The 13,866-nt window shown below is 42.4% G+C and overlaps 1 protein-coding gene across 1 annotated transcript in view; it reads left to right on the plus strand.

Annotated features, from left to right (window-relative positions):
• ADAM10 (ADAM metallopeptidase domain 10) overlaps positions 1–13,866 on the plus strand; it is a 52,760-nt gene that overhangs the window by 12,429 nt on the left and 26,465 nt on the right. The window contains exons 2-4 of the mRNA XM_081170567.1: positions 2,163–2,313; positions 4,221–4,339; positions 6,334–6,492. Coding sequence (XP_081026693.1) covers positions 2,163–2,313; positions 4,221–4,339; positions 6,334–6,492 — 429 coding nt within the window. The remainder of the gene's footprint in view (positions 1–2,162; positions 2,314–4,220; positions 4,340–6,333; positions 6,493–13,866) is intronic.

Genomic DNA, 13,866 nt, shown 5'->3' on the forward strand with positions numbered 1-13,866 from the left:
CCATATGATGCCTACTCATTTCACAATTGGTGTTCTCGTCAGGAGTAAGCATGGACCAATGGTACCAAATAGTATGGGAAACAGCCCTACTAGAAAAATTAACTAATAAACTGAAACTGGCACGGGGACAAACAGAAGAAGACGCCTTCACCCCGGTATGGCTCCCCTTTATCACATACACAGCCCAACAGGACAGTGACAATAATCCACCAACAGCATACAAATCAATATGGCTAACCTGATCCAAAACACCCACCCACCCCACTCACACACGAAAACAAAGATCACCACAGCCAATCACAAGCAAACAATCACACCCTAGGCCAACCCCAACCTCTCTCACCACCAAAGGAACACAAGTGAACAACACAAGCAATGCTGACACCAAACTCTACATACATTAAACATAATAGAAACACCGCCACCTGACCCCACCCCTATCCATCTTCCCTCTCTCCACCCCCCTTCTTTTTTCTTTTCTTTTCTTCTCCCCCTAATGCCTCAACAAATGAAATGAATTTGTAAAAATGTTACATGGAAAAAAAAATACGATGCACTACACTTCTGTAAAACAAGAAAATCCTGAATAAAATATATATTAAATCCTAAACAAACAAACAAACAAACAAACAAACAATTGGTGTTCTCCTTAAGCTCAATTCTCCCATGAAAATTTTCCTTAGTTCTTTTCACTCTTTAACGGTCTCTCTTGTTTTTTGTCATAATCCTTCTTACTATATTGGCTCCATTTTCTTCTGTCATCTAACCCTGGTTAGATTTTTCTTTTTTTTCAGTTTTATTGAGCAGTTGTTTTTAATTAGCGGGTTAACTCTTTTCGTAGATACAGTAGTCTATTCAAACTGAGAAGTACAGTATAAGCATAATCTAGTTCTCAATATTTTTAGGAAAAAAATAATCTTGGAAAGCTGTTTTCAGGCCAGATTATAATTTATCTGTACCTGTGGTAGTGGCCTTCCAGATTCTGAAGCAAACATCTTTCCCATCACTTGATACTGATTTGATTTTTTTTTAATGGATATGCCGGGTAATGCTGGTTGATACCTGGTTTTCAAAAGTGTGATATATCACTAGCTAATCATCACAATATACTGATATATCACAATGTCTGAAATAAGAATGGAGCTGTGTAGAGGCATTGGCTGGCTTCAAGGTTTTCCCCACATTGTGATTTTTCAATAGCACAAACCATGATTCATGATACATTGCCAGGACAAAAATTATGAAAGCAATATCACATTATGGACTTTAAACCGGTTTTGGGCGATATATTGCTCAGCCCCAAAACTAGGAATTTAATTTAGTGATTTCTACATGCAAAGCATGTCTTCTGGGTCACTGAGCTGTTGCCCCTCCCCACTTAGAAATATAATTTCATTAAAGTGGAAGTGTCTAACCCCTAAGAGGTTTGGCTGATGGAAGGAGATTTGTCCGTGACTCTCCTTTTAGCTTCTAAGTATGGGTGAGCATCTGTACCTTTGTCTTCTGCGTCCACTTCTAAAGCCTGCTCACTCTCCAAAGAAAGTCTGTTGGCTTTGTTCTGCCCAAAACAGAGCACAACTCAAAATGCTAATATTTATCAGTTTAATAATAAATTTCCTAGTTCTTCACTAGCAGATCCAGGGAAGGTTAAAGCAATTCAAAATTCAGAATTAAAAACATTTAAAATAGTACAGTCTCAGGCTAGGGTAAAGAGGTAGCCCAATGTGTTTCTGTCTAAAGGTTTCTTTAGAAAGGGAAGTTAGTGTCCCTGTTTCTTTTTCTCTTTCTTTTGGTGATTGGCTTGGTAGGTACTTCCTAGTGTGTATTTTTATAGTTCTGTAAAGGGCAAGTTATCCTGACTGTCTATTGAAAATATTTGATATTTCTTAATCTGAAGTAATAGTGTTTGGAATCCAAAATATAAGTTATAAGCAACATCTTAAACGTATTTCAACATGCTTTGGAGTTACAACTGGTACATGCAAGAATATCGCTACCATTTGACGTTGTTTGTATTAACAATCTCAATTTACTTTTCTAAGCAAAAGGTTTAGAAAATTAAAGGAGAATGAAAATAGAAATAGTTTGGGGAAAGAGCCTTTCCCTTATTTCTGAAATGTGCCTGGACTGACTGATTTATCAATCCACTGTTTTGTTCACAGGTCAATACGGAAATCCTCTAAATAAACACATAAGACATTATGAAGGCCTGTCATATGATGTGGATTCATTACACCAAAAACACCAGCGTGCCAAAAGAGCAGTATCACATGAAGACCAATTTTTACGCTTAGATTTCCATGCTCATGGAAGGTAAGTATCAGATCAAGCTTATTACTTTATATTCCTTAAATTCCATCAAATATAAAGGAATGGTAAAGAATTAACTTAATACAGTGGTGCCTCGCAAGACGAAATTAATCCGTTCCGCAAGTCTCTTTGTCTTGCGGTTTTTTCGTCTTGCGAAGCACGGCTATTAGCGGCTTAGCGGCTATTAGCGGCTTAGCGGCTATTAACGGCTTAGCGGCTTTAAGAAAAAGGAAACAAACTCGCAAGACGTTTCGTCTTGCGAAGCAAGCCCATAGGGAAATTCGTCTTGCGGAACGACTCAAAAAACGGAAAACTATTTCGTCTTGCGCGTTTTTCGTCTTGCGAGGCATTCGTCTTGCGGGGCACCACTGTATTAACATTGCATTGTACTTATAGTTATGGTTCTTGGCTGCTGAATTCCTTCAAGTTTTTCATTCAATGTGTAAAGGCACTTAGCACTTTGCAACTTTTTTCGGCAACCTGTTGGCTTCAAGACTTCAGAAACTGGACAGACTTTGACTAATCTAGTTTACAGTCTGGGGCACAATGAAATCTCCTTTGTATATACATAGCTGGTTTTTCATCTGTTAATGTTCAAGGCTGAGGTGCTGAAGGAATGAAGGATAAATTGCTCCTTGCTGCATACATTTATAAGCCAATGCAGCTACATTGTGTTTTAAAAAATAGCTGAAAAAAATAACACGTTTGTTCTCTTTTCCTTTACTCTTGCTTTGCACACCACTAGCTCTGTTCTACTTGCATTTACCAAAACTAACTTTCAGAAGTTTATCTTACAAAATTCAAGTGAATGTAATTTTAGTGGATAGTTGTTTGTGTAGAAACCGGTTGTGTCTCCATCTAGCTCTTAAAAGTTGTATATTTATAGTGTTTAGAAATCGGTAGTTTATTCCCATAGTAGTAATCCAGGGATAGGGGACATCTGACCTACAGAACAAACTTGATCCACAAGGCGCTTTTCCTGTGACAGGTGGACTGGACAACTTGACATCAATATTAAATGAAATTCATTTTGGGAAAGCCTTTACTCTCTTGCGTGGTTCCAACTGTGAATTTCCTCTCCGTTTTATGGTCTGGGCCAGCTTTTCTGTTAGCTTAGGTTTTTTTAGTTAGAATTACTAACGAGCAGAAGTAGATGTAGGCCCAGCTAGTTAATAGACCGGATTACTGCAAAAGAGCTTTATCCTATACTTGGCTTCTTGCCGGAAATGAAAGAGCAAAGAGAAATTGCCCCGCTCTAACTGACTAATAAAAATTTATGGATTTCTCCAAGATTTCTGGGTTTTGGAGTGAGAAAAAGCTCGCTGCAAATTGTCCTGCTTAGACCTGACTCCCCACCCCCAGTATTTTGTCCCCTGCTTATAAGATTTTGCCATGTGGTACTGTCTCTTGCAGCTTTAATCAGAGCAGTATTCCTAATGTGTACTTCTAGGCAGGGGGCAGATGTTTTCCTATAAGTGGTTGAAATAGGAAACCTAAAGATTATAATAAAGGAAACTGGGAATGCATGGCTGCAGTACCAGATGGTATTTTGGGATAATTGGGCTACATTGATGGCCTATGAATATCAAAGAAGGAAAGTATTTAACAAGATTCAGGATGTTCATTCTCACTCACACTCTTAACAGCTCATGTTCTTGAGGTATTTTTGTAATTGAATATGGCCTGTAGCTTAGTAGTTGAGTACCTTGTTTGTATGCAGAAGGTCCCAGATTCAACACCTGGCATTTTCAGATAGGGCTTAGAAGAGAATGCCATCTGCAACTTTGGAGAACCCCTGCTGCCCAGTGTAGTCAGTATTGAGCTGGATGGACCCAGTTGTCTGACTCTGTAGAAGTCAGCTTTGTATGTTCCTTTGTTTACATTTAAGTTCTGTTGTCTTCCCTTTACAGACAATTTAACCTTCGAATGAAGAGAGATATGTCTCTCTTTAGTGATGACTTCAAGCTAGAGATATCAGATAAAGTACTTGATTACGATACCTCCCACATATATACTGGGCACATTTATGGTAAGTTCAATCATTTTGTATTTAAAAAGTTTGTTGTTGTCTTAAGTTAGTGATAAATCTGTTTTAAGTGTAATAGTGAACAATAGATCAGGTCTCAATAATTGAAATATTTTTTGGAAAGTCCACCTAAAAACTGCCTCTAAAAGTTGCAAGTAATGTGGATTTAAGCTGAAGTGCTCTCTTTCCATTGTTTTTTTCAAATCGCATAAGCTAAAGCTACTTACCTCAGGCGAGCCTCACATCTGGCCTACTGCCTTTAACTGAAGGTGCACTATGTGTGCATCCTGCCTGCATGTAGCACCCCCTCACTGTTTTGACTGCACCCACTACTGGAGGACGACCTTCAGAAGATTGGCTCTGAAGGAAGGTGGGCCTTGGGCTCAAAAATATTCCCAACTTCTGCATGAGACCTTTGCAGTGGAGAAAAGGTGTAAGTCAGAGGTGTAAGTCATCTTTCAAATTAAAGCCACTTCAGCAATATTTAGATGGCCAAAGGTTTCTGAACTACAGCTGCCATTATCCCTGGCTATTGGCCATGCTTGCTGGGGTTGATGGGAGTTGTCGTTCAGCAACAAAAGAAGGGCCAAATATTCCTCAAACCTGGATTAAATAATTTATTTGTATGAATTTATATGAAGAACCTTTGTTGCTTGTGTTAAAATCCAAGCATGGATCCCTGTTATGCCTTTGAAACGAGTAAAGCCACACAAATAAATGCATATAGCACATGCTGCACTCACACACATGCAGATACTTTGCATGTGTTTTTCAACCCTAGTTGTTGAAGGGTAAATGATCTTTATGGAGATACACCTAGGGAGGATTAAGTGATCAATTGTTATCATGCATAGATGGAATCAGGGCAAAGGTTTTTTATATATATAAAAAAATTAGGATCACACTACATGTATCAATTGACCTACCAATGCTAGGATGTTTGCTTTTACCAAAAAATAATAATAAAATAAAATAATAAAATAAAATAAAAAGAGTTTATTGGCCATTGTTAATGTAGCTATCACCTTCTGTACTTTCCTGCATTTAATTTCTTTCTGATTGCACTGTTTACAGTTCTACCACCACTATCAGCTATGTGTTTATTTTCCTGTAACACTTGAAGGCATCTGAAGAAGTGGACTGTAATCCATGAAAGCTTATATCATAGTAAATTTGTCAGTTCTTAAGGTGTCCCACAATTTGTTGTTTAGCTATAGCAGACTAACATGACTTAACCTTTTGGAAATTATTAGAAAGGTTATTATTCCTTCATAGCACAAAAAGTCAGCAAATCAGTAAGTGGCTTGATGGTGTCAGAAATATTGCAGGACATCTTGTTTGCTAAAACTCATTATTTGTGTATTGACAAATAATGTTCACAAAGTTAATGTTACGAGTCTTTTTATGGATAATTGGGACGTGTTGTTTTTTAAACTTTTGGAATAAGTTTAGTCAACATCTATCAAAAAGACATCCTTTTCATTTTTCTGTGACTTTAAGGAAAAGGCTTGTTAAGAGAGTGGGAATTTAAACATTAAAGAACTGACCCTGCTAATGATGTTTTCACTATTTATTAAAACTAATGATAAACGAATTGTACAGTTATGTGCAGAATGGTGTATTACTTTTTTGACTGTTTGCCACCTGCTGAAAAGTGGTAAACAATTTCAGCAAGATTGGCCAACCAAACTATTCTTTTCAGAGGTTAAATCTGTGACAAAACCTCATGGTAGAGGTTTTATAATAAGCTGGTTAAGCATTCATATAAGGGTCACATGGTATTTAATACAATATTTTTGAAGCAACTGGGATAGCTCTGCAACTTTCCTGCCTTGAGCAAAGCATGTTAATGGTGGTTAAAGGAGAAGGTGGCTGGCAGGGGAGGGTATCAGCTGTTTGCAAGCATAGTTAAATAAGCTTAATTATTGGTGGTTGATGCCTGAGTATGAAAACTGCCAGTGCACTATTTTCTTTAATCTTTTATTTCTCCCCCAAAGGTGAGCAGGGAAGCTTTAGCCATGGATCTGTTGTTGATGGAAGATTTGAAGGATTCATTAAGACTCACACTGGGACCTTCTATATTGAACCAGCAGAAAGATATATTAAGGACAGAGCCCTGCCTTTTCATTCAGTCATGTATCACGAAGATGATATTAGTAAGTATTTCCGTTTATCATGTACCGTGAAAATAATCAGTACAGCACAAATATCCTAAAATAGTGCGACACTTGATTTTTTATGAAAGCAAACCGTGTGAAAGCTGTTCTCATACTCATGTAGGCATTCGCTGTTGTGCTACTGTGTAAATATATGATAAAAACCATAAATCTCTTTGACTGCAAGTGTGGGGATGACAGATGCCTAAGGGCTAACTTATGGTGGGGTACAAACAACAACAGCAACAACACCACATGGGAAGTGATATTACACATATATCCTTGGTCTGGGATCCCAAAGTGTTAGGGAATGCATGTAACTGAAGAGTGACATCACAGCTATAAATTGCCATAGGTATGTTGCCTTGGGATGTTATATCAGATGTGTTTCTTAAGCAATAACTATTAGTATCATACAAGATAAAGGGTGGGCAAGACCTGCACATATTTTGTAGGTTTTGTAGAAGCAATTTTCCTTAGTATTTTAATTTATTGGATATGTTGCACTGGCTGTCAGTCTCTGAAATTAAATGTGTGGCTTAGCAGTTCTAGTGATTGTCCGTGTCTTGAGGATAGCATTAGGGAATCCTGGAAGGACTTCTGCCAGCAATAAAGCTTTCCTTTGTTGTGTTCTGTTCTCTGTCCCTTTCCATGACCCCTTTGTTGTCTTAAAAAAGCACCAGCCTAGTCTCTTCATTAGGGTGGACAAATTGGTGCTAGTGTATGCTGGGGCCATTGCTCTGGCTGCTGCCAACTTTGGTTAAAAAGCTATCTGTTCAGGCAGTGTGCCAAGAACTTCTGGGTTCAAGTGAAAGGAATGGGTAGTACATTTCTTGAGATCATATTATGGAAAATCAGTAGCCCAAGTTGATAAGGATAATTATCAACAGAGGGGGATGCGCTGGGACAACCGATCTCCGTGATCACGGGTAGGAGGAGGAGTTACGCTAAGACCAGACCATGTCATTACAGAGGAGGCAGGTTTAGTCGTTATCTGAGGACTATCCCTGCCTCCGGGTCTGGTCCTGACCGGACGGATACTAGAATCAGCAAGGGATACCCACATAACCTGAAGGTGCTGCTGTGCAATGCCAGGTCAATGATTCATAAGACTACTGCCATCCATGACTTGATCATGGATGGAGGATTTGACCTGGCATGTGTAACAGAGACTTGGTTGGATGAAGCAGATGGGCCTGTTCTTGCCGCTGCTTGTCCACCAGGTTTCTCTTACGCACAGCAACCCAGGCCTTGTGGGCGGGGAGGGGGGTTGCAGTGATTTTTAGGAAGTCATTAGTTTGCACCAGGCGTCCTATTGGGAAGACCCAGTTCTCTGAGTGCATGTTCTGGAAGTTGGGCAATAGGGGCAGTACAGGATTCCTTTTGGTGTACCAACCTCCCCGCTGCACCAAGGATTCCCTGCCCGAGCTGCTTCAGGTCGTGGCGGATGTTCTCCTGGAGACACCTACCGTATTTTTCGCTCTATAACACGCAGATTTTTTCTCCTAAAAAGGAAGGGGAAATGTCTGTGCGTGTTATGGAGCGAATGTGTGGAAAAATAAGGCAAAAATCAAACCGCGCTTCAGGGAGAAGGGAGCTCCGTGATACAGGAAGTGGCAGCTTTCCTGCATTCTGCCTCAGGGTCTTACTGCCCGCCCTCTCTGTTTCCTTGCTGTGTTTGCTCAAACGGAACAAAGAGCAGGGGAAGCCCCTCCCCTCCAGGCAAGTAGAGAGGGAAAGCAGAGCGTCCGAACAAAGAGCAGGGAAAGCCCCTCCCCTCCAGGCAAGTAGAGAGGGAAAGCAGAGCGTCCGAACAAAGAGCAGGGAAAGCCCCTCCCCTCCAGGCAAGTAGAGAGGGAAAGCAGAGCGTCCGTCCTTCTATCCTCTCCCTGCTCCGGAGGAACAATGTTTGTGAAGGGAAGAGAGATTACAGGTTCGGCTTAAAATTCTGATTTGACTTCCTGCTTTTTGTTTTTGGAGACACACAGCATTCAAATATGCTTTCTTCCATTTAAAGAGGGAGAGAGAGAGAGAGAGCGCACGCTGGCTGGCTTGTGTGGGTGGGTGGGGGGAAACTTTTGCCTTCCTTTCCTCACGTTATAGCCCTCTCCTGCATTCTTAGCCTTCTGTGTTTTTCCTTCCCTCCCCACTTAAAATGTGGTTACAAAGCATGGATCCACATGGATCCTCAGGATCTTTGCATTGGGTCACCCCAAATTCACCATCAGAGCACACAGCATGCCCATGGCTACAGCCTGCCCCCCCCCAAAAAAAATCACGCACCCACTGTTGCCTGGGGCTGCAATGGTGCAAAAACGTGGTTACAAAGCATGGATCCACATGGATCCTCAGGATCTTTGCATTGGGTCAGCCAAAATTCACCATCAGATCACATGTCTGTGGCCACAGCATGAAGCACAAAAATGATACGTCCACTGTTTCATTCAGAATATTTTTTCCCTTGTTTTCCTCCTCTAAAAACGATGTGCGTGTTATGGTCAGGTGCGTGTTATAGAGCGAAAAATACGGTAGTTTGGTTGTCCTAGGGGATTTTAATATCCATGCCGACACGACCTTACAAGGGGCCGCTTGGGACTTCGTGGAAAGCATGGCCTCCATGGGGCTGTCCCTGAATAAGTTTGGCCCAACCCATAGCCGCGGACATGCCTTGGACCCGGTGTTTACCTCCATGGATGTTGGTGTTCTGACACTAAGAAAAGCGAAACAAAAGAAGTGCCATCGTCAGACCACTTCCTGGTGCAACTTGACTTCTCCGCGACCCTTCCCCTCTGCAGGGAGGTGGGACCGATTCGGATGGTCCGCCCCCGCCACTTAATGGATCCAAATGGTTTCCAGAGAGTGGTAGGGGATGCTTTATTCCATGTTGATGGCCTTTCAGCTGATTCCCTGGTGGCCCGCTGGAATGTGGAGTTAACTAGAGCTATTGACTGTTTGGCTCCGAAGTGCCCTCCGATTGCATGGAGCCCGGACAGCCCCGTGGTTTTCCACGGATCTGAGGGCAATGAAACAATCGTTGAGACGGCTAGAGCGCCGGTGGCGGATGACCCATTCTGAAGCTGACCAGACACAGGTTAGAGCTCAATGTTGAGCCTACCAAGTGGCGGTAGCGACGGCGAAGAAGACTTTCTTCACCGCCTCTATTGCATCTGCAGAAAACAGCAGCAGGAGACTTTTTCAGGTGGTCTGCAATTTAGCAGAACCACCTGCTACATCGGGGCCCAGTACGGGCCACATGATCTGCTGCAATGATTTTGCAAAGTTTTTTGCAGATAAAGTCGCTCAGATTCGGGAAGAGGTAGACGCCACCGTGGGAGCAGGGCCGGGGCGGGAGAGTGCTAGAGTCCTGTCTAGTCAAATTGCGTGGGATCAGTTCCAATCTGTTACCTCTGAGGATGTGGACAGGCTGCTTGGATGAGTGAAACCGACCACCTGTCTCCTTGATCCTTGCCCATCCTGGCTTATAAAAGCTAGCCGGGAAGGGCTAGGCGATGGCTTTGTGGGGTGGTGAATGCTTCCCTCCGTGAGGGAGCCTTCCCAGACCCGCTGAAAGAGGTGGTTATTAAACCGCTTCTTAAAAAACCATCTTTAGATGCGGCCACGATGGCCAACTATCGCCCAGTCTCAAATCTTCCATTCTTGGGCAAGGTGATTGAGCGAGTGGTTGCTGAACAACTCCAGGCACGCCTGGAAGAAGCGGACCATTTGGATCCCTTCCAGTCGGGATTCAGGCCTCATCACGGGACTGAAACTGCCTTGGTCGCACTGGTTGATGATCTCCGGCTTTTAATGTTTGATGTATCACAGTATTTTAATATTCTTTTGGAAGCCGCCCAGAGTGGCTGGGGAAACCCAGCCAGATGGGCGGGGTATAAATAATAAATTATTATTATTATTATTATTATTATTATTATTATTATTATTATTATAGCCAAACATAGTTCAAATCAGCTCCACCTTCATCAACTTCTCTATTGCCTCTGCTTTTTTTTAAACCTTCCTTGAGGTTCCTGTTTGTCTTCAGTTACCTCTTCTTCTGGGATCCCTACCCCTTCACCTCCTTACCTCAGATTCCTTCCCAGTTCACAGCCTTCTTTGCAGGGCTACTGCACTTAAAGTCTGTATAAGGTTCTAAATCTCAGGCATTTTCACCTCTCCTGGAAAGTGCATGACCAACATTCCATCAGATTTGAGCTTTAGAATGTTTATGAACAGCCCTTGCCATCACAGCAGCTTAGTTAATGCTGTTGGTTTTCACTCATGAGCTCAGATACATAATGTTTGCTGGGCACCACTCTGCCCCGCAAAACACCTGATTTGCCAAGCAGAGCAGCAGCAAAAGTCTCCCTCTCCCCCTCTCCCTCTCCCAAAGGGCTGGGTGGGCTCTTCACAGCTGCTGAGCTGGCCGGTTCCATAAGTTTGAGCTGGCAGGAAAGAGGGCACTATCCCCGCTGGTTTACTTCAGCTGCGTGGAAGGAAAAGGAAAGGCATCCAAGAGGAGTTTTATTCCTTTCCCTCTGGGAGATTTTCTTCTCAGCATGCTGTGGGATTAAAATATCCATCACTTGATTGAATTCAGGTGTAGGTAAGCCTTGGCATAGGCCAGGCTTCCTCAACCTCGGCCCCCCAGATGTTTTGAGACTACAATTCCCTGCTAGCTAGGGATCATGGGAGTTGTAGGCCAAAAACATATGGAGGGCCAAGGTTGAGGAGGCCTGCTAGGCACTGGGCGTTTGTCACTCTCAGCCCCCTGCTGAGGTTCTGAGGTATGACAGGGTCAGTTAGGGGAAGATGGGTCCAACTCAAAATGCGAATTTATGCAGCCGGACCCTCTCCAATTTGCTGAAGGGAGCTCTGTGGCCTTTCCTCCGTGCGCTTCTGACACGTGGACAGACTCCCCTCATGACCCCTCTTGCCCTGTTATTGCCACCACCCTTCCTTGCTTTCTTCCTTCCCGATCACAACAGCAGCGAGTCTTGCATTAACAATGGAGATGTGGGGGGCTTTGGACAGGGAAGTGAGCACTCACTTGCTCTCTGAAGAGCTCAACAGCTATTCTTGGCATAGCAGTGCCTTGAAATCTTTTTAGAGAGAGAGAGGGAAAGGGGAGGAGAAGCCGGAGCCTTTGAGGGGAGAGAGAGCCAGGAGCAGCCACTTTGCCTTGAGATCTCACATCAGTACAGGCAAAGAATTTTTCTCAGCTGCAGAACCTCCCCCACCTTTACATCTAACCCAACTATACCTACTCTGCTATTAGTTTAGCAGCTGGATTGGAAGCAAAGTATGGAATTGGCAAGGCTACAAAGGAGAGGTAGAGATAGAAGATACTACTGCAAACCCAAATGTATGGGAGCAAAACAGCTTGATGTTCCTGTTTAGGACATTCATTTTGGAAAACTAGTTTTTATACAAACAGACCACCTTGACGGTGTCCATCATTTTGTCTGAGGTTTATCAGATCAAATTCAGCTGACAGAGAATAAAGTGAATTTAGTGAGTGTTTGATTGTGAGAAGTCTTGTCTCCTGTGCTTTGAGGCACTCTACACTATGGGAAGGTAACAAGACTGGCATCAGCTGAAGATTGTTTGAGATAGACAAAATCTGTATTTCTAATGGATGAGCCTGTTGGTTGCCGGATCTTTCAGTTTTTGGCAGGAATATCCTTTTAGCGGCTTTTCAGGCACAACAATGCAACATATGTTTAGCATCACAATGAAGTCTTATTCAGAGTTTAAACAAAAGCCTATTCTGCAAGTGGGGATCTTCTTGTCCACTTTCTACAAAGCCCTTTGTCCATGTTGCAGTGAAATTGGTGGCCAGTAAAAGGCGACCTTTCTATTCTAATTTCAAAATATGGTGAACTATTTTAGATTCTTACTCTTGATCTTGATTCATACTTTTTCTATGAGTGATGTTAAATATGTAAGTGATAAGGGTTTTTTCTTTTTAAAAAATCCTTTCTATTCTGTTTCGAAATGAATTGTCTTCATTAACTAGTACTCGTTCTTTGCCATAAGCCAGTGGTTTTCAACCAGTGTGGTGCGGCACCCTGGGGTGCATTGAATGATGGTCAGGGATGTCATGGGCAATTTTCCTTCTCCCCCCTCCCCTAATGCCCTCGTGCATCTCTGCCTCCCAAAGGCTTGCACAGCTGTTTGTTGCAGCAGCCCTGCTGCCACCCAAGATAAGGTACTGTGTTTATCTTCACCTTTGGCCAGTCTCTGTTGGGCCACTAAAGCCAGGGGCACCCTCTGCCCAAGCCCCTGTGGGGTAGCAGGAGCAGGCACCTCTTTGGGGGGGGCAGCTCAGAGACCAGGGGTGGCTGCAGTGACTGCCCAGAGGACTCCTGAGGAGAGAGGAGAGGAAAGGAGGCTGAGGGAGGGTGTTCAAAAAAGGGTAAGAGGCTGTTAGCTCTGCAGGCAAGGAGTGATATAACCGGGCTCCTGAGCACCACAGGGGGGCTGCAGAAAAAAGATAGCTGGTCAAGGGAGTTGTGGACTCAAAAAGGTTGAAAACCTCTGCTGTAAAGCTGTGTTATAAAATGCAGAAATCACTGAAAATTTTCTTGTAGAGCAAGATTTGCAGTTTAATCGTGGGTTTGTAATATACTATTGGTACTAAATAAATGGTGGGTGGTAGGAAATGGGACTGCTTTGGGGCTTGTTGGCACATTTGATTATACCCCCTTTTCTTTCATATGTTCAGATCAGAATTAAAAGCTGATAATACAATCAGAATTGTAGAGTTGGAAGGGACCCTGTGGATCATCTACTCCAACCCCCTCCAATGCAGGAATATACAGCTGTCCCTTATGGGAATCGAACCTGCAACCTTGGCAGTATCAGCACCATGCTGTAACTAAGCTACCCAGCTGAAGAAAGTTTAAAGAGAAAAGAAACTATCTAGCAGTAGATCTAGATCAGCACCCATTCGAAGCTGTGATATTATGAAGAAAATATTGATTAATTGGTCAAATTGCAAATGCAAAAGCTGGTATATATCTAATTTTAGCATTGAGTAGTACTTTGTTATGTCATAGTGTTTCTTAATACATACCAGGAAAATGAAATGATAGTCATAATATAATACAGTGAACAGCATTCTTGTGAAATGATATTTTTAATGAGAGAAGATGAGAATACTGGAGCTTTCAAATTCTATTTTTACTACTTTAGTAACTGTATTTCACCTTATTGTAGAGAATTGCAGTTGGGAAAATAGCCGCCTGGAAGATTGTGCTTGTTGAGACTAGATTTGGTCTCGTGACATTAAATCATGTCTCAGATCTACAACCATGTTTCAAGACAGAAAAGCTCCCACTGAAATATGGGCATTTTACATAAAAATTCAATTTC

This window comes from Podarcis bocagei (genome assembly GCF_964188305.1).
Source record: "Podarcis bocagei genome assembly, chromosome: 14".
Classification (NCBI taxonomy): Eukaryota; Metazoa; Chordata; class Lepidosauria; order Squamata; family Lacertidae; genus Podarcis; species Podarcis bocagei.